A 19,899-nucleotide genomic window follows, 5' to 3' on the forward strand; every position below is an offset into this window, starting at 1 on the left:
CTTAATTTATAAATTAGGCGCAGTGAGAGATTAAGAATAATAATAAGGAACAATACGACAATATACTGTAATAAAAGGTATGTGAACGTGCTCTCTGAAAACACCTCACGGCGCTGTACTCACTCACCCTTCCTGCGATGACGGCTCACGCAAAATGCCTACGTGATGACGTAAGGCGAACGTGGTAGGCGGGCCTTGTGACGTAACACTGGGCTCCTACCGACCCTCGGAGGATACTTCGCAAGGCTCACCAGCTTCCGGAGGTGGCTGCAGGCGGTGATTGAAACCGTGGGGAACGCCACACTGCGGGTGAGGGGGAACTACCACACTGCTGCCGCTGAATGTCCAACGCAGCTCAGAAGTATCTGTGTTTCATCCTCATAGGTATAGATACCTATTTCAGGTGTGGGCGTGCCTTTCCTGCCCAGAGAGCGTCAGCCAGCACCACTATCTGCAGGCTTATGGAACACCCCATCCGCACGCCTGGCACCCCATACAACACCGCGTCTGAGGGCTGCTTCACCAACTTGTTGCTTCCCTGCGATACCTGGACGTGGCCCCTTACCCGGAGAGCAAGGAAAGACTCAGGAAATAGGCTGGCCACTCCAGATTGGTAGGTGTGGCTGCTTTAACAAACAAGGGGATTTTACGAGGCTTGTTTCCACTGGATCTCTGCACCAGTGGATCTTTACATCCGCTGCCAGAATCTTTAAAGTATATTCAGAGGCCTTAATGAGGTTCAGCCGTGTAACTGCCCAGCTAGTCTCAACAACACATTGCTCCCACGGGGGCTGTGTCCTTGAAACTGGTTCCTCTTGCAGAAACACAGGGCTAAATGTACATTCCAAGGACAGGGGAGGGAGTCGGGAGCTTCTAAATTGCCCGGGATCTAGCCCGAGGGTCACCTGGCGTTTGTGTCCTCCGGATGACCTACCCCTCCTGACCTGCCTTTACCATCTTAGGTGCCCCCACCCCCACTCTGGCTCTTCTGCAAATTACCCTCAGCAGTGAGCGAGGAGTTTCACTGAGATGGAGGTGACTCCTTTAACAGCTACCTGGCAAAATTGGTGGCAGGTACGGCAACAACACAGGCACATGCAAGAGAAAACACAAATTAAGATAATGATTCCTAACATAAGGAATGATTTTTTCCACCGAGAATGCCATGATACAAACCACCAGTTTATTAACCAACCTAGGAACGGTGTCAGATTTTTTCAGAACATTCACTGGTATCTTCATGTGACTCTACTTAACGTATTAGCAGAGTCATCACCTATGATCACGGCATTCTGTTAGGTTAACAGCATAGGTGCCTCTTTGGGAGGCGGTAATAACGTTCAAAGCCATAGTTTTTCTCATTAGAGACAATTCAGTGTTCAATAAGGACAGGCTTTGTTGGCATCATTTAAGACTTCTTAGATGAATTCAGTAAGGCCTTGTATGTGAGCTATAACATCCTCCAGGCCAATGGCGGAAACAAAGACAATGGCCAAATGATTGTACCAGTGGAAAACAGAATGTGTCCATCTGGCCTAGAGGAGAGTGAGGTTGACAGCTTTAGGAATTTGACCTGGTTGTAATACCAAGCATGCTGCCTGGGGGAGGCAGCACTGTCAGACATGAGGAGATGGACTGGGGGTGGGCCATGCCAGACCAGAACCTCTACCTTCTCCGCTTTTAAAATGGTTCATGCTTCTTTCCAGGTATAGTACATTCCAAAGGCCCAGCCTGCAGCAGGACAAGTGGATCCCAGTGGAGATTATATAGTTCCTTCTCACCCAGGGGGGACACAGTAATTATTCATCCATTCCGGTGAGAAATTCCATAGTAATTATTCATTCATTCCGGTGGGAAATTCAGTAGGTAACACCTTTCCCAGGCATCATGGGGCTTGGTGTTCTCAGCAGCATAGCAGATAAATCCACAGTGACAGCTGGGGAGGGAGGGGGCTAGTTTCCCACAATTCCCATACCTTTATGGTGTTGGGTGTCTCCGCAGGGTCCCCAGTCTGGCATACGGAGCAACAGGGGCTACTGGTTGGTCATTCAAATGTATTAAAACATGGGGTAGTACCTTAGTCTACCCAGGCAAGCTAGTTTTACCCTTTAGTAATTTTATCTATTGCTTGCAGGTCATAGGAAAGGTGGAACCTCCATTCAATGTCATGCTCTTTTGCCCAGGTTTGTACATCATGGCATTTGACATGTGACACCTGATCACTGTTTATTTGATGAAGGTATCTACCTGGTACTCAGTTTCTCTAATCCCCTAATGGTGGGAGTGTGGTTTGTGCAGTGACAGAGGAAAGCTTGGTTAGTCCAGACATCGTGTCTACACAAACTGAGACATATTTAGGATTCTCAGTTGGAGGGAGGGGGCCAACATAATCAACTTGCCAATCCCTCATTGGTTGGGAACTCCAGTGAATGGCCCCAGGGTCCTTTGGCAGTTGCCTTGGGCATTGTTTAGCACATATAAGACATGTTATTGCGTTAATCACTGTATTTCAAGGGCAATTTGGCATCGTTGGCAATATGCCATCCCACCTGGATAGGCAGTAAGTGGCATCTACTGAAGGGTCAGTACTAGGGCTTGTACAGAGTGATGGCCTCAACCTCCGCATTGCCAGGAGGCGTCAGTGCCTTATGAGCTGGGATGCGGAAGACAGTGAGGAATGTCTCAGGCTCGTGCAGGTGAACCCAAATGTCTTTCCGTATATCCCCACCTCACAGGGACTTATGCATGATCATCTACCTCTCAGCCTCCCACAGATTCAACCCATGACGTTAATCGCCCTCTAGAATTGTCCAGCTATCAGTACAAAGGGTTAATGGCCAGGGCTCTGAGTGATCACCAGACAAATTGCTCTGAGCTTACTGGTTTGCTGTAGTTCTTGCCTGTTACGAAGAGAACAGATTCTTATTGAACTTATGCAAGTAACTATGTGGACATGAAAATAAGAATATTCACTAAGATTTCCAAATTCTGGAGGGACCAGGTAGGGAGGAAAAGATAAATGTTTCATCTTTGTTCATAAAGGTATATGTTGGCAAACTGCTGATAGCTCAAGAAAAAAGAAACAGAAAAGGTTTCCTGAAATCTGGAAAATCAAAACATAAAAAAAAAAACCTATAATGTTTCCAATAAAAAGTCATAAAAATTACAGTCATCCTCATCAGTTTTTCCATTAGAGTTCTGTAAATTCTTACTCAGTTCAGTAGTATGACTTTAGTTATCAGAAACCTGTAGTTGTCCGTCTTTTCCATGAATCTCCTTGTCTGCATGAACACCTTCGCAAAGGCATCAGAGTAAAAACAATAACATTCTGTAAAGGAGAAAAGACTTAAAAAGATATGATAAGGCTCATTACAATGTAATCAACATGGAAATTTGGTTATTTCTGTGACACACCTGTCCTCGTGATGACCTCCTCCAATACTAAGCAGAGGGCGTTCCTGCACAGCACAGGAGATTGACCATGGGAGTCAGCCGGTGACATGGGCATGGGCTCCCTGAGTTATATTACATGTTATACCATCCTGAAGCAGCCAGCCTCAGAGAATGCTGGAACAGCCCTCTAAAGGCACACCTGAATCAGCAACTCAGAGGCAATATCGTGAATGCGGTGCCATCCCCAGGATGCAGTATATTCCTACATGAAAGACTTCTATACTTCTATGTGGGGCTCAGTCCCCAGCAAAGAGAACACAACCTTTGCGTGTGGAGAGGGAACGGGAGCAGCCCCGCTTACCATCGCTCCCAGTGACCCAGGCACAATGGGGAATTTTGTGCCTCCCATCCTTGCAACTCTGAGCTCCTCAGTGCTAAAAATTCTGGTCTCTACAGGGTATACAGACTCTTACCAGGAGACACAGAAAGTGTCTCATTGAACAACAAAGTGTACTTACCACTAGGACACTTTGGACTCACTGTGCCCAGGGCCCGGAAAGTCAACACGCTGGCTGTGGTATTTGATCCTAATCAGCTGAAGAAGGTGGTGCTGCTTTACGATGAAGACAGGGAGAATATGTGTCGAATCTAGGAGGTGTACTTGAGCACCTTCCCGTGTTTCCTTGCCTCCTGATTCCAGTGTTCTAGACACAAACAGCAAATGCTGTCTGAAAAAAAGGTGTGGTATGATTGCCAAGGCCCCAGGCTGTCAGGAGTGAAAGTTTGAGTCACAGCACCAGGGGAGCCAGCAAGGCTTGCCAAGATAACAGCTGAGTGTGTATGTGTGTGTGTGTGTGGGGGGGGGGGGGGGCGGGGGATTTGGAATGAATAATGGATTAGAGAGAGGATGAGGACCTGAAACCTACCACAGCACTAGGAGCTACTGTTTGTCCCACTAACCTTCCTCTTCAAAGGTTTCCCTCAGAAAGAGAGGCCACAGGAACCATGGAGGAGCCTCCCCCTGAACTTGAAGAAGTTGATCTCTTTGGCGTAAGAAGTAGAGTTTGCTGACCATTAAAAATACAGCTCAAGGGCCTCTGGTTGGCTCAGCTGGTGAGGTGTCGGACTCTTGATTTGGGCTCAGGTCATGATCTTGCAGTTCATGGGATCGAGCCCCTCGTCAGGCTCTGCTGACAGCACAGAACGTGCTTAAGATTCTCTCTCTCCCTCTTTCTCTGCCCCTCCCCTGCTCATGCACACACTCTCTCTCAACAATAAACTAATAAACATTTTTTAAAGGATACAGCTCAGATCTCCTGCTGTGCCCAGGCAGCTCCCAGCCACTCACCAAGCATGGTATAGGTACTAATGAAGGCCTGTTCTGAGAATTGTGGAACTCCTTTAACAAGAGATTTTAACCAGCAACTCTTCATTAGCCTGGCCAAAGCTTTCTTAGAATGGTACTTCAGTCTGAGACCCTTCTACCAATCCCCTCTTTCATTCCTTACAGAGGGAACTCTCGGCTGAGTCGCAAGATACTCTCTGCTTTCTCCAGCTTTCTTTCTCTGTCCTTCACGGGCCTTTCCCCCAATGAATTTCTTGAACAGAAAATCCTGTCTCAGTGTCTGTTTCTCAGGGGATCTGAATTGACATAAAAGCTAACTGTTATTATTTTTATTATCTTAAGTTTCTCTACCTTTTTCTTTAACTGTAAAAACTTTGGTGGGATAGAGGGGAGAGGATAATTGGGTCTAAAAATAGTTATATACACTTGGCACTATACCATAGGAAGTAATTCTCAAATTTCTAGACATTTGTAGTATTCTCAGTAATAGGAGTATATATATAGATATATACATACATACACACACACATATACATATATATATATGCTATCTGTATATATATATCCTTTGTTACATCCTTATACATTTGTGATTTTCAGAGGAAGGATTCTTTGCTTTAAAAGCTCTCACAGTTCCAGTATATTTTTAAAAACATGTCTTTTGTTCAAAAGGCAATACATATTCATTTAAAAATAATAGTGAGATAAAGTAAAATGTTATAACAAGTTAAGTGGGGATTAGGGACAGGAAAAGTGAAGGGTATCTATATTGACTGAAGAATTTTGAAAAGTCAGCAATAGATGGAATGAATTATTGATCTACTCAATAACATTGAAAAAGCTCAGAAACACTGAGTGAAAGAAGCCAGATACTAAAAGTATACTCTGTATGGTTCCATATATATAAAATTCTAGAAAAGGCAGACCTTCTCTATAGTAACAGAAAGCTCTTCAGTGATTGTCTGGAGTTGGGGTGGGGGGGGTGGCTGGGTGGGGAGTTGACTGCCAAGGGGAATGAGAGAATTTTTGTTGTCATGGAAATGTTCCGTATTTCGATTGTGGCAGTTACATGAGTTGTGTGTACATCTTTGTCAAAGCTTATTTAACTGTACACTTAAACTAGGTGCATTTTATTATATATAAATTATGCCTTAGTTGATTTAAGAAAACAAAACACGATATTCAACTTTGGAATAATCTTGGAATAAGATTCCTCATCCAGGCCACCATCTTTTCTTACCTGGGTTTTGTAATACCCTTCTGACTGGATTTTCTTTTAGGAATCAAGCTTCCCTCCAATCTGTTCTTCACTCTAAAGCCCGAGTGATGTTTCCAAAAGAGTGATTAAGTTACTCCCAGTAACTCCCATTTTTTTTCACATATATCAGTCAGGGCTCAGAGAAAGAGAACCACTAAAATAGATGTAGGTATGCAGACATAGATACTTGTTATAGAATTTTGACCTTACACAATTATGAGAACTGGATGTTCACCTGGTAATCTTCTGTTGCTGGAATCTGAAGTCCACAGGGCAGCCAGTTGGAAAGGGAAAATGGATGTGACCCTTCAATAACAAGCTAGAACTCACAACCACAAGAATGAACTGAAACCTCTCAGACCTTGCTGCCTGTGACCTTGGTGGTATGGGGCAAAGCTGGGGCCCTCCATTACCATGGAGTTAGACACACACCTGGCCGAGAAGTCAAGGAAGCTGAAGGAAGATCCGACAGAAGGGGAAGCAGTTGCAAGGCTCAGCCACTGCCTTCTCATCAAGGTGAGCCAGCAAAGCCACAACATGTATCTGCTATAAAAAGGAGGCTGCTTCACTTCCCCACTCCAAATCTCCCACAAGAAATGTCTTATGGCCAGCACTGACCAAAAACATACAGTAGAGAGAATTCTAGGAAATGTATGTAGTTCAGCCTGACCCCTTACAAAACCATCAGACCCTTACCTTGAATGACTTCCCATTACTTTTATATCCTTAACAAAACTTGTAAGGTTCTTTGTGACCTGTCTTCCACCAGACTTTCTGGCTTTATCTCCTACTCCCCCCACCCCCTATCTGAGGCCATTATGTATTTGTGTTCAGTACAAATGTTCGAACATTTCTAACCTTTTCACACTATCGCTCCTGGCTGAAATACTGTTCTGCCTTCCCTATCTTCCCCTTAACCTAGCTGAGACCTATTCACCGTTATGGGCTCAGCTTCTTTTAGGAAACCTTCCCTGACACATCCCTTTACCATTGGTGGCCAGTACAAAACCAGGTCCATAGTTAGAACCCAACAAATTTCAGTTGAATAAATTAGTATGTGCCAATGACAAAACTGAGTATAGCTGAATGAACAGGGCTGCAGCCCTAGGCACATAGGGGATAAAGTGCTATAGGGAAGGTCTATGGGTGGCAATATATTCAGCCTATTAAAATGTGTGGAACACTATTCACTCCTGCAGAAATATACACATTCCATTTATCCCCTTATTCACTCGATCTCTTTGCTACATAAACCCCCATTGCAACAGATACTTCTTGTCTTAGTTTCAGTCCCCCACAAAGCAGAGCCTTAACACAAGGTAGGTAGTTTGGGAGGTGATTCCTGGGAGTAGGATTAAAAATCAGGGAGGGAGGAGAGGGAAGGGGGAAAAACCCAGTAAAGGGAGTTATTGAGCTGGTTAATGCCCTGAGCTGCCCCACTTCCCGAGGACCTTTATCTCCATGAATCACTAGGTGCCACCATAAGTACAAGAAGAATAAGAAACACCAAACCAATTTTACCTCCTCCTTTCAGAGAACTCATGATTTGGGAGTTTAGGGAAATTTCACTAATTTTATCTCTGTATAGATAGTATGAAGAAAAGAGAGAGTGGGGGGACACCTGAGTGGCTTAGTTGGTTGGGCGACCGACTTCGGCTCAGAGCATGATCTCACAGTTCATGAGTTCGAGCCCTGCGTCGGGCTCTGTGCTGACAGCTCAGAGCCTGGAGCCTGCTTCGGGTTCTGTGTCTCCCCTCTCTCTTCCCCTTCCCTGCTCACGCTCTGTGTCTCTCTGTCTCTCAGTAATAAATAAAGGTTAAAAAAAAACAAAGGTAGAAGGGGTAAACAGCTCATCGTTGGATGACTGCTTTATTCAAAGAATGTTGCTCAACGATGCAAACTCCCAGTTATATGCACATTCCTTCTCCTTATGTTGTATGTGAATGGTAAGCCTGGGGTGGTACAGGGCAACAACCTTGCCTAGCACAGAGCAGCTACTCACCAAATGTTTGTGGAAGGGACAAGAGCAGGTGAAATATCAAAGAGTTGTTTGACCAAGGGTATGAGGAAAATATAGATCAGTGTTTCTCATACGGGGACTATTTTGCCACCCAGAAAACACCTGGCAAGGTCTAGAGACATTTTTGGTTGTCACAACTAGAGAAGAGGGTGCTACTGGAATCTTGTGGGTCAAGACAAGGATGCTGCAAAGCATCTGATAATATATAGGACACCTCCCCTTCCCCCAACAAAGAATTATCCTGCCCAAGATATCAGTAGTGGCAGGGGTGAAAAATCCTGACACAGATAAAGGTTATCTGGGCATTAATATATATATCTATATAGATATATAGAGATAAATATTGATACATTTCTATAGACATTTTATTTCTTCACTTAAGATAGTTTATAACATTTTTAAAAATCAATGTCTAATTACAAATGATTTGCCCCTAAAAAAGAAAAAAAAAAAAAAAAGATTTGCCCTACATGGCAGCAATACAAAGTGTTGCGTTAGTACCACCAAAACCAAAGGAATTGGTGAGTCCAATACGTCTTTTCTCAATTTTCCATTCTTGTGCCTTTAGTGGAACATAATTGAGATCAAACTCTGGTTCTGTACAATCCAGGTTTAAAGTAGGTGGTAGTTTTTGATGATAACAAGCCAGAGCAGTAAAAGCTGCCTCAACTGCCCCTGCAGCTCCCAACAGATGTCCCGTGGCTCCCTTAGTTGAAGAAACCGCAAGGGCACGGGTATGGTCTTTGAAAAGATGTTTGATAGCTTTGTTTTCAGCAGCATCTCCCAATGGTGTGGAAGTAGCATGTGCATTGACATAGGATATCTCTTCAGGTTGTACACTTGCATCTTTTACAGCTGCAGCCATACATCTAATAAAATAGGGGAAAAAATGATCAGAACTAAGTCTAATTTTAACACACGAGTCATTATATGGCCTATGAGAAAGAAATACACATATATACAGGATAAAAAGAATCTTTTGCTCTAATAACAAAACCCCAACTTGGATTACCACACGCATTAGCATGCCACCTGCCTAGTACCCTGGACTAATTCAACACCATGAGATAAATACACAAGCCTATGGGTTTTAAAACCTCTAATAAAATATATTTCCATTTATTTGGATTGATATCTTTCCCTGGGAGAAAAACCACATTGACTCAGCCTAGAATAGTTTTTCTTCTAGCAATCTATCTTTCTTTCTTTCTTTCTTTCTTTCTTTCTTTCTTTCTTTCTTTTTCTTTCTTTCTTTTCTTTCTTTTCTTTCTTTCTTTTCTTTCTTTCTTTTCTTTCTTTTTAATTTTTTAATGTTTATTCTTTAAGAGGAACAGCAAGCAGGAGCAGGAGACGGGGAGAGAGAAGGGGACAGATGAACCAGAGCAGGCTGTGCGCTGACAGCACAGAGCCCGATGCGGGGCTCATACTCGCCAACTGTGAGATCATGACCTGAGCCAAAGGCAGATGCCCAACCACCCAACTGACTGAGCCACCCTAGGAATCTTTCATCAGTGGGATGTGTGTGTGTGTGTGTGTGTGTGTGTGTGTGTGTGTGTAGTGATTCCAAATAGGGAGAAAAATTTTATAACCATGTTTTAATTTTCTTCTCATATTTAAATGTAAAACTTGGCATATTTCCCAATAATCTAAAAACGTCTGTACCAATACTTTGGTGCTTCAGATAACCTTTCAAGGGGCACCTGGGTGGCTCAGCTGGTTGAGCGTCCGACTCGATTTCAGTTCAGGTCATTATCTCACAGGCCTGCGTCAGGCTCTAGTTGGGATTCTCTCTCACTCTCTGCCCCTACCCCGCTCACACTCTCTCTCTCAAAATAAATAAACGTTTTTAACAAATAACCTTTCAAAATTCTATTTAAGCTATAAGAATTCTAAGTAAGTGAGCAAGTATAAAGCCAAGCCAAAACAAACAAATACGAAAATAAAACTTTTCTCTCGAAGAACCTTTGAAACAATCTCAGGAATGTCAACACCCTCTTTTTTAGATCCTGATCTCTGGGTTGCATATATTTCCTTAAGAGGCAGCTTAGAATGTAATTTGAACTTTCACCTAAATACAACTATTTCTGCATCTAGCTGGCTACTATGTTTGACATTTCTAGCACCAGCAACTACTTACTGAAACTCAAAAGGATAATTCAGTGGGTCAGTAAACTATGGCTCTAGCCAGATACCTGCTTTTACAAATACAGTTGACCCTTAAATAATATGGGTGGGTCCACCTGCGGGTTTTTTACGTAACTATCCTGTAAATGTATTTTCTCTTCTTTATGATTTTCTTAATAACATTTTCTTGTCTCTAGCTTACCATGTAAGAATATAGTACATAATATGTATATAAAATATGTGCTCATTGACTGTTTATGTTACCAGTAAGGCTTTTTTGTAAACAGTAGGCTATTAGTTAAGTTTTGGAGGAGTCAAAAGTTATACATTAAATTTTTGACTGCATGGGGGTCAGTGACCCCTTGTTCAAGGGTAAACTCCAGTTTCACTAGATCACGCCCATTCATTTATGTATTGTCTATGGCTGCTTTCACAAGAGAAGACACAATTGAGTAATTGTGACAGAGACCCTATGGTCCACAAAGCTGAAAATACTCTTTGTCCCTTTACAGAAAAGGTTTGCCAACCCCTGGTCAATTTGACTGGTTAAAACATAATATGATCGGGGCGCCTGAGTGGGTCAGTCGGTTAAGTGTCCAACTTCAGCTCAGGTCATGATCTCGCGGTTTGTGAGTTTGGGCCCCATATCGGGCTCTGTGCTTGACAGCTCAGAGCCTGGAGCCTGCTTTGGATTCTGTGTCTCCCTTCCTCTCTCTCTCTCTCTCTCTCTCTGCCCCTTCCCTGCTCGCGCTCTGTCAAAAATAAACATAAAAAAAAAATTATGATCTAAGCAGGCTAACCTATTAGCTAACACATTAACGGATTTTTTTTAACTTAATTATCTCTTATGCAATATCAACTTGTTTTTCAAAGTGTGGTCCTCAGACCAGCAGCATCAGCATCAGCATAATGGGAGATTGTTAGAAATGCAGAATCTCAACCACCACCCTAGACCTAGAATCAGAATCTGCATTTTAATATCCCTGGATAGTTACAAGTTAGGAAGTCCTGATTTAGTAATAGTAGAACCCTGTTGAAATGGTGCAAAGACCAGACACAACTAGAAGAAAGGTTTGACTTTACTGTCTGAGTCTGATGAAGGGCCAAAGAGGAGGACTGTGGGAGGGAGCACTCTGACAGCTGTTAAGCACAATTGAAAGTATGAAAAGTTGGCAAAGACACACATGGCCTTTCTCAAAACTTTACTGGCCTTAACTAAAATCCAATTTTTATTAAGGATGGTTAAAAGCTTTCAAATATTTCAAACGTGTTGAAGCAAAGAATTCAAAACCTTTTTAAAACGGAAAAACACCAAAGATACTGTGTACCAGAGGCAGATACTACAATTTCCCCTAATTTGAGATTCCAATTAAGATGCCTTATGTGAAGAAATATTTTAAATAAAACAGCAAGTCTTTACCTTAAGGCGCCTTCTCCTTCGGGATCAGGTGCAGTTATGTGACCAGCATCACCTGAGAGGCCATAGCCCAAAACTTCTGCATAGATCCGGGCCCCTCGTTGAACAGCATGATCGTGTTCCTCCAGTACCATCACAGCTGCACCTTCTCCCATTACAAAACCATCTCTCTTGGGGTGAAACGGCCGACAGGCCAGCTTAGGATCAGAGTTTGTGCTCAGAGCACGGGCTCTGGAAAACCCAGCAAGAGATAAAGGGCTAATGCAAGAATCTGCACCTCCAGCCACCATCACATCAGCATCACCATGGGCTATAAACCTAAAAGAGTCTCCCACGGCATGAGCTCCTGTGGTACAGGCTGTAGACACTGCATGATTGGGGCCCTTGAGTTTATATCGAATGCTGACCTGCCCTGCTGCCATATTGACCAGAATCTTCGGGACAAAGAATGGGCTGACTTTACTGTAACCTTTTGTCTGAAACATCAAAGCAGTTTCAGAAACAACTTCAAGAGGAACCATTCCCATGCCAATTGCAACGCCAGTAGCCACTCGATCGGCTTCTGATTGAGGACGCCAGTCAGAATCTTTCATGGCTAACTCTGCAGCCCCAATGGCCATAATGGTGGGAGAAGACATGGACTTGATATCTGACCTGGATACAAAGTTTTGTTCGTTGAACTGACCGTCAGCACAACCTCTTGGCACTAAAGCAGCAACACTGCAAGGGATACTCTTATATTCTTCACCGACCAGTGAAACAATTCCACTCTCTCCCCGGATAAGACGATCCCATACCAGCTGCGTTCCAACACCAAGAGGAGTCACTAAACCAATGCCTGTAATGACAACCCGCCTACGAATTCTGGATGTTGGCACAGTTCCAAAAAACCTCCTTTTATTTCCTATTAATTGCTGGCATAATCTTGAATATAGATGAGGGCTTGTAAGTTTTAAGAAATTTTGCAAGCAATTTGACAACATGGTTGAGATTCAGATGATCATAAACACATTCCTGTACATCATAACACGCCCAGGAGGTAACCACTGTTGTTTAAATAGTTTATAGGCCTAGGAAACAATAGCAGAAACGGTTCTTTCAGGTGCTAGGTGTGAGCTGTTAATGAACACAGAGAAAATAACGTTAACATCATTTTAATTTATACTTATTAAACGAATCATTTGGAGTTCCCTTTTTTGATTGTAAGTACCCTCACATTCCAAGATGAAGAGGTGAAATGATGACTCAATTCACCCAAATAGAATTACACTAGGTAAATTACAAAGGCATTTCCAGCCCTTTAGGGGCTGCATAAAGGAAGGAGCCTTTTTCAGGATTATCGAGGCCTTATTCTAACTATTTCTGGCATCAGTGGCACACAAAAAAAACCACTTCAAGGCCTATTCTCTGAGGTACGGGTAAGTGAACTTTACTGATCTTCAAAACGTGGAGATAATTAGGGTTTTTCATCAGGAGACGGGAAGTGAGGGGCGTGGCCAACTCCTCCCTCCCCTCCCTCCCTCCCTCTCCCCCTCTCCCCCCACCCCCTGCCTCTCAAGCACCACCACACACACTAAGAAAGCATGGCTAGAGGAAGAGAAGTCAGGCGAAGATCATCAGACTCCCCTTTCCCGATCCAACCCCCACCCGATCTGCCGGTGGAGAGGCGGAAGGAGAACGCTAGCACGCCGCTGATACCTTCACCAGGCGTCGCACCGGCCGCGCAGCCGCCCTCTGCATTCGCACGTCCGCTCATGCGCGCGCCCACGCACGCGCTACGTGTGGGGGGTGGGGGCTGCCGGTTGCTCTTTCTCTGTCACCTTGACGGAGGTCAGACCCTGGGAGGTGGCGGCGCTCAGCTTGCTAGGGAGGAAACTCCCCTCCCTCGACTTCACTGACTGTAAGCTAGACAAGAACGCGCACAGAACGCGATGAGGTAGCCCTTTTGCCCATCAAAAAAAGGACTTTTGTTTTGTCGGTAAAGATGATGTCCAGATAGTTCCATCTTGTGGAAGAAGGGACACCGCCATATTCTACTGAAATCTTTGTAAAGAATTAAGGAAACTACAGGAGCCTCAAAGTTGTTACTGTTCTTTCTAAGGTTGTTTATAATAGTAAAGTAGAACTAACCAAAATGCCCAACATCAGGAAATGGGTTATTTTGCAGTACATCTAAAAGCTATGCAGCCATTTAAGATAATTTTGTAAGTTAATACTATATAGAAAAATGTTAAAAGTATGTTAGGAGATGACAGGTTACAAGATGGCATATATCCACTTAAATTTATGTGTGTGAATGTGTGTGTGTGTGTGTGTGTATATATATATATATATATATACACATATACACAAAATATTTACATTTTATGTAATGAGTCACCTGAGGGGCTCAGTCGGTTGAGGATCTGACTTTGGCTCAGGTCATGATCTCCTGATTTGTGAGTTCAAACCCAGCCTGCTTCAGGTGGTCTGACCCCCCTCTCCCTGCTCTTGCCCTGCTTGTGCTCTCTAAAAAATGAAAACATTACCTGTTGGGATGAGCACTGGGTGTTGTATGGAAACCAATTTGACAATAAATATCATATTATAAATAAAGAAAAAAAACATTTTGGGGTGCCTGGGTGGTTCAGTCGGTTGAGTGAACGACTTCGGCTCAGGTCGTGATCTCACAGTTCGTGAGTTCGAGCCCCGCGTCAGGTTCTGTGCTGACAGCTCAGAGCCTGGAGCCTGCTTCAGATTCTGTGTCTCCCTCCGTCTCTGCCCCATCCCCACTCATGCTCTGTCTCTGTCTTAAAAATAAATAAAACATTAAAAAAAATTTTTTTTAAGAAAACATTTAAAAAATGTATATATGTGTTGTGTGTGTGTATGTGTGTGTGTGTGTGTGTATGTATATATGCATTGGGGCAGGGCTCAAAATGCCACATGGATGTCCAACGAACAGAGACAAGAAGGGGCGCCTGGCAGTGAGTTGGTGGAGCATGAGATTCTTGATCTTGGGATGGGGAGTTTGAGCCCCGTGTTGGGGTTAAGTAGAGATTACTCTAAAAAATAAATACAAAATAAAAATTTTTTAAAAATTTAATGGAGACAAGAATAGAGATTGTAGACATTTATTTCTAAGTGTCTAAAAAATATAATAACTTCATTTACTCAGAGCTAGCTGTGAATCTATGAAAATAGAACATGAAATTGTAAAAAGCAAGATCAGCAAGATACTTATTTAGATGACCATCTGTTGTTCACATGCTGTCCCAGGTGTGAGGTTTATGTCCTTTTTTCTTCTTTATTTTTTTGAGTTTATTTATTTATTTTGGGAGAGAGCATGCTCAAGCAGGGAAGGGGCAGAGAAAGGGAGACAGAATACCCAACTCAAAGCTCAGTCTCATGACTCTGAGATCACCACGTGAGCCAATATCAAGAGTCAGATATTGGGGCACCTGGGTGGATCAGTCCATTAAGCATCTGACTTTGGCTCAGGTCATGATCTCACAGTTGTTGTGGGTTCGAGCCCTGTGTCAGGCTCCTTGCTCACAGCTCAGAGCCTGGAGACTGCCTCCGATTCTGTGTCTCCCTCTTTCTCTGCCACTCCCCTGCTTGTGCTCTGTCTCTCAAAAATAAATAAACATTAAAAAAAAAAAAAAAAAGCCAGATGCTTAACCAATCAAGCCACCCAGGCACCTCCTTTTTTTCTTCTTTAGATAAAAGGTTGAACATACAATCTGCATTTGAACCTCCCAGCCATATTTGTTTCTTTCTGGACAGTGTCTCTCGAATGATTGTTTTTGAATGCTCTGCCTTCTTTCCCAGCTCTAGAGAAGAATTTTGGTCAAGTACTGGATTTAAATGAGCTTGGAAATGTACTTTGCCTAAAATAGTTTAGGAAAGCCCAATATGACCTTGAGTCATCCTTGATCCTAGGCCTATTCAGTTACTTCTTAGCATGACCTTCATTCATTAATTATAGAGTTAATTTCAGAGGGATTAAACAAACACATGTGGTTATAAAATAACTAAAACTTGGTTAGTAGAAATATGCAAACTTGCTGTCCCTTTTCATTGTTTTATGATATGTTTAAATTACAGTGGGAAAAGACCTACAATATATTCTTTGAAGCGAAACTCCTATGAAACAGTTTTAATGTGCTGCTTGGTTTTTCTTTTGTAATATCACAAGATTATCTTGGATCTAGACAAATCAATTAAAATCCTGTAGAAAAGTAAAACCACCAAAAAGTCATTTCATTTTTATTTCTACCTCTGATCTCCTTTCCTTTGGTTTGGAAAGAGGTAGGAATTCTTATGATATTCCAATAGCTGTACTAGGGTCTAGTACCATATTCCTTGCTGGTGATGCTGCTGCTGCTGCCGATCTAACCACTGCTGTGAACTCATTAGGACTTCTATGAAAGCAGGGCTCATGCTCATCTGATTCACTGCTTCACAGCCCCTAGCACAGTGCCTGGGATTCAGTAGCCATTTCATAAATATTTGGTGACTGACTGAATTATGAAATAAACCAATAAGCACATACCCTTCTATCGGTTAGTATACACACACTATTTTGTGTTTTTTACCAAATGACTTCTTTTTCTTTTCATAGTAACTTTTGTCTCATCAGCTCGAGGGCTGTCTGTATGCAAGATATTATCATTAGTTTTGTCTTTCCTACTAGAATAAAAGTCTCTTATGTCCTCCATCTCAGACTGCTTTGTACACAACAGGTGCTCACTAAATAGTTGTTGGGTAATCACTTAATGCAATCATACCATAATAAGTCACTATACCAATTCCTGAAAGGCTTCAACCCCTCTCTGTGCTATAGTCTTTATTGAGGTCAATGTTTTCTTTTTTATAGCAAAACTGATCCTGGGGAAATTTAATGGGTTATTTCTTTGTTCTATTCTATTTAAGAATAGTGCCACCATGTGTCAACTTTAACAATGGTGTACTTAAAGCAGGAATACTGAAAAAAATTATTTGGAGAAAAAAAAACAAAAGCCAAGTAAAAGAATAGAAAGTTCAATGCTGATTTAATATTGGAACACCCATTAGTTGTGTGAAGCAATGGTGAGCATAAAGAAATTAAGAGTAGCTTACTATCTTCAACTTTTCTAAAGGAACTGAAAACTCAAAATATTTTCAACTTGACTTAGTGGAAGAAGCAGACAGGGAAAAGAATGAGTCAAAGTCCTTTATAATAAATTCTCTTTTTTTTTAATAATAAATTCTCTTAACAGTTGCATAAATGGTGGTAACCAAGAGAGATTGTAGTTACTCAAGAACTTCAGCAGAAACATTGGTAAACAGTAATTTGGAAGGATTTAAATTTCAGGTGATCTAAGATAAACAATAACTTACTGAATTACCCTTGAAATGATGATTTCCATGATTTTCTAGACCCTGCATTATTATCACAGTATTAACTTTATGGCATTGGTTTTCACACTGTGTTTGCGTGTTCCCCACAAAGATGCCTGATGGACATTATCTCCGTCAAAGGGCAGGCTCAGTTGATGGCATTCTATCCTTCCTGCCACCCACACTCTCCTGCTTCAATTCTAGAGCATCTCCACTTTGGTGTTTTATATATACTGGTTTCCCTCCCAAGAATTTATTTGAAAACAAAAAGTGTTCTATTTCTTTAAAAGTAAAATAAAGTACTACATAGTATGTAATAATCTTATGCTATTATAAGGATAAATAAATGTGAAAAAAAAAAACCACCTCAAATTAAGGTGACTATAGTTTGTGGTAGAGACAGCTAGTTATAACTCCAGGCCCCCCTCCCTGCACCTTTTATCCTTTAGAGTTGTGGGTACATGTCCAGCTAGGAACTAAATTTCCCAGCCTTCCCTCTTTTATCTAGATGGGGCTTCCTTTTCTCAATTATATGGTAGAGAAAATGCTATACCAGTAAAACCTTAGATGGTGAGTAACTTGTTCTGCGAGTGTTCCACAAGATGAGGAAACATCTCTAACAAATTTTTACTTTATAAACGAGCGATGTCTTACAAGTATGCAATAGGAGTACTAAGTAACACTGAAAGTCACATGATTAGAACTGAGCCAATCGTTCTGTCTCTCTCTGTGGGATTGTGGGTGATCGTCTCCCACACTCAGTCTCAAACCATGATGACCACCGATCAACTGATGGATCTGTATTGCAAGCAACAGCAAGAGGTTATGGAGGCGATCTTATCTGCAGAGGAGGAGGAGAAAAAGGCAGAGGAATCCCTTACTTCAAATGAGATTAGGGAGATGTGTAAAATGTAGGAAACTGCAAAATTCTGTAGGAAAGCACCACCCAAATAAGGCTGTAGCAGTGTGAGCGATGAATCTGTTTAATGACAATGCAATGTCACATTTCCGTGAAATCCTCATAAGGAGGCAAAAGCAAGTATCATTGGAAAGATTTCTTGTTAAAGTTGCACGAAAAGAAAAAGATTCCGTTGAGCCAATAGATAGCATGATTTCATTAGTGACAGTGAAAGTTGTCCTACACAATAACCCTCCCATCTCTTGTCTCCCTCACCATGAAGCCATGAAGGTTTTCAAAGGTAAGTGCAGATTAATTTGTTTATTTTTCTTTATATTTTCTATTGTCTTTATTATTTTATATTACATTACAGACTATTTTTGGGTTGTGGAACAAATCATCTGAATTTCCATTATTTCATATGGGGAAATTTGCTTTGATATACAAGTGCTTTGGATTCCAAGCATGTTTCTGGAAAAAATTATGCTTGCAAACCAAGGTTTTAGTATCCTTTGGGGCCCATGTGGTTAAGAAGCAGGTATGTCTTCTTTTTTGCCCAAACACCAACTAAATACAGAAGTCTCTGAGGCTCTATGGCAGGAATAGCAAACTACAGGCCCAATCCAGCAGGCTGTTTTTGTAAAGGCTGTTTTTGTAAACAGAGTTTCATGGGAACACAGGCATGCCCATTTATTTTACAGTATTGTCTATAGAACTACAAGTACAAAGACAGAAGTAAAGAGTTGAAACAGGGACCCTAAGAGACCCTAAAGCCACAGAGCCTTAAGCATTTATAGTCTGGCCCTTTACAAAAAATGTTTGTTGACTGCTATTCTACAGGATGGAAGGAGCCTGAGAGTCCAAATTATTACACAGAGGAAAGCTGCCCATTGACTAAAGATACCTGCTTTACTAAACTGTTCTGTGAGCAAGAAAGAAATTTCTCTTGTGTTAAGTCACTGAAAATTTTAGTTACAGCAGCTAGGAACATACTATCAGTTAAACACACTAGTCCTGGAAGCTGGTCCAAAAACCTACATATTTATTTAAAACTTTCCCCATGTTTCTGGCAGATGAATGGTAATTGAAGCAGACAGCATAACTCAAGGTCTTGCTCAGAAGTACTGAAAGAAAACTTCAAATGTAAAAAGCAAACAGAAGATAAAGCATCAAGAACATTTAAAGAAGCTACTTACGCAAATAATTTACCTTAAAAACATAAGGTCAAGGGGCGCCTGGGTGGCGCAGTCGGTTAAGCGTCTGACTTCGGCTCAGGTCATGATCTGGCGGTCTGTGAGTTCGAGCCCCGCCTCAGGCTCTGGGCTGATGGCTCAGAGCCTGGAGCCTGTTTCCGATTCTGTGTCTCCCTCTCTCTCTGCCCCTCCCCCGTTCATGCTCTGACTCTCTCTGTCCCAAAAATAAATAAAGGTTGAAAAAAAAATTAAAAAAAAAATAAATAAAAACATAAGGTCAAGATAAATATTTGTTGAGGTTTGGAAATGTTTGTCTGCAAAGAAGGAAGCCGTTGGTAAAAGTACACTTTCAAGGCCATGGTGAGGCCAAGAACGGATTAAATAAGTTAGGACTATCTTCTAAAAGGAATAAAGGAAATTAATCACATGATCTAACTTCAAAACAAACTCACAATACCTACCCACACTATATGAGATGACTATTTTTTATTGTCCCCCCCCCCCCCCATTTTAGTCTATTCCTTTTTGTCGTTATTGTATATATGTTTTATACTGGTAAATATACACGGTAAATTGAGCCCACAACTCACTATGTTGAACCTGTGGTTTAAAAACTTCTTTAGAGCAACATCATACTATTTGAGCTGGTACTTATGAAAAAGTATTTTCAATCACTCATCTAATTCTAAAAAGAATCTATATACCAGAAACCCAGCAGAGTTTATAGACACCCATTAGGTTTGGAACATTTGTTGCTCCTTCCTTGAGGTCTTTCATTCACACGTATTTAGGAATGCCTGGCCGTCTACGAGGAGGAAGCGGTAAGATTGTTTTGTTTGGGGGTAAAAGGCGTGGTTAGACGTACGTGGGGGTTACCCACCTTCGTGGCT

At 41.9% G+C, this 19,899-nt stretch overlaps 1 protein-coding gene and 1 long non-coding RNA gene across 2 annotated transcripts; one reads left to right on the forward strand and one right to left on the reverse strand.

The window, feature by feature from the left end:
* The first annotated feature begins 247 nt into the window (after positions 1-247).
* Positions 248-16,256, forward strand: LOC147577115 (uncharacterized). The gene is made up of 3 exons (XR_015239921.1): positions 248-613; positions 2,135-2,183; positions 16,161-16,256. It is a non-coding gene; the product is annotated as an uncharacterized LOC147577115 (long non-coding RNA).
* Positions 7,832-13,754, reverse strand: OXSM (3-oxoacyl-ACP synthase, mitochondrial). The gene is made up of 3 exons (XM_025914071.2): positions 13,256-13,754; positions 11,561-12,673; positions 7,832-8,885 (listed from the first exon to the last, which is right to left on the reverse strand). Exons 2-3 carry the CDS (start codon positions 12,538-12,540, stop codon positions 8,483-8,485), a joined length of 1,383 nt encoding a protein of 460 aa, XP_025769856.1. The 5' UTR covers positions 12,541-12,673; positions 13,256-13,754; the 3' UTR covers positions 7,832-8,482.
* Positions 16,257-19,899: the final 3,643 nt, after the last annotated feature.

The sequence above is a fragment of the Puma concolor genome, chromosome C2 (assembly GCF_028749965.1).
Source record: "Puma concolor isolate L17-30 chromosome C2, mPumCon1.1.hap2, whole genome shotgun sequence".
NCBI lineage: Eukaryota > Metazoa > Chordata > Mammalia > Carnivora > Felidae > Puma > Puma concolor.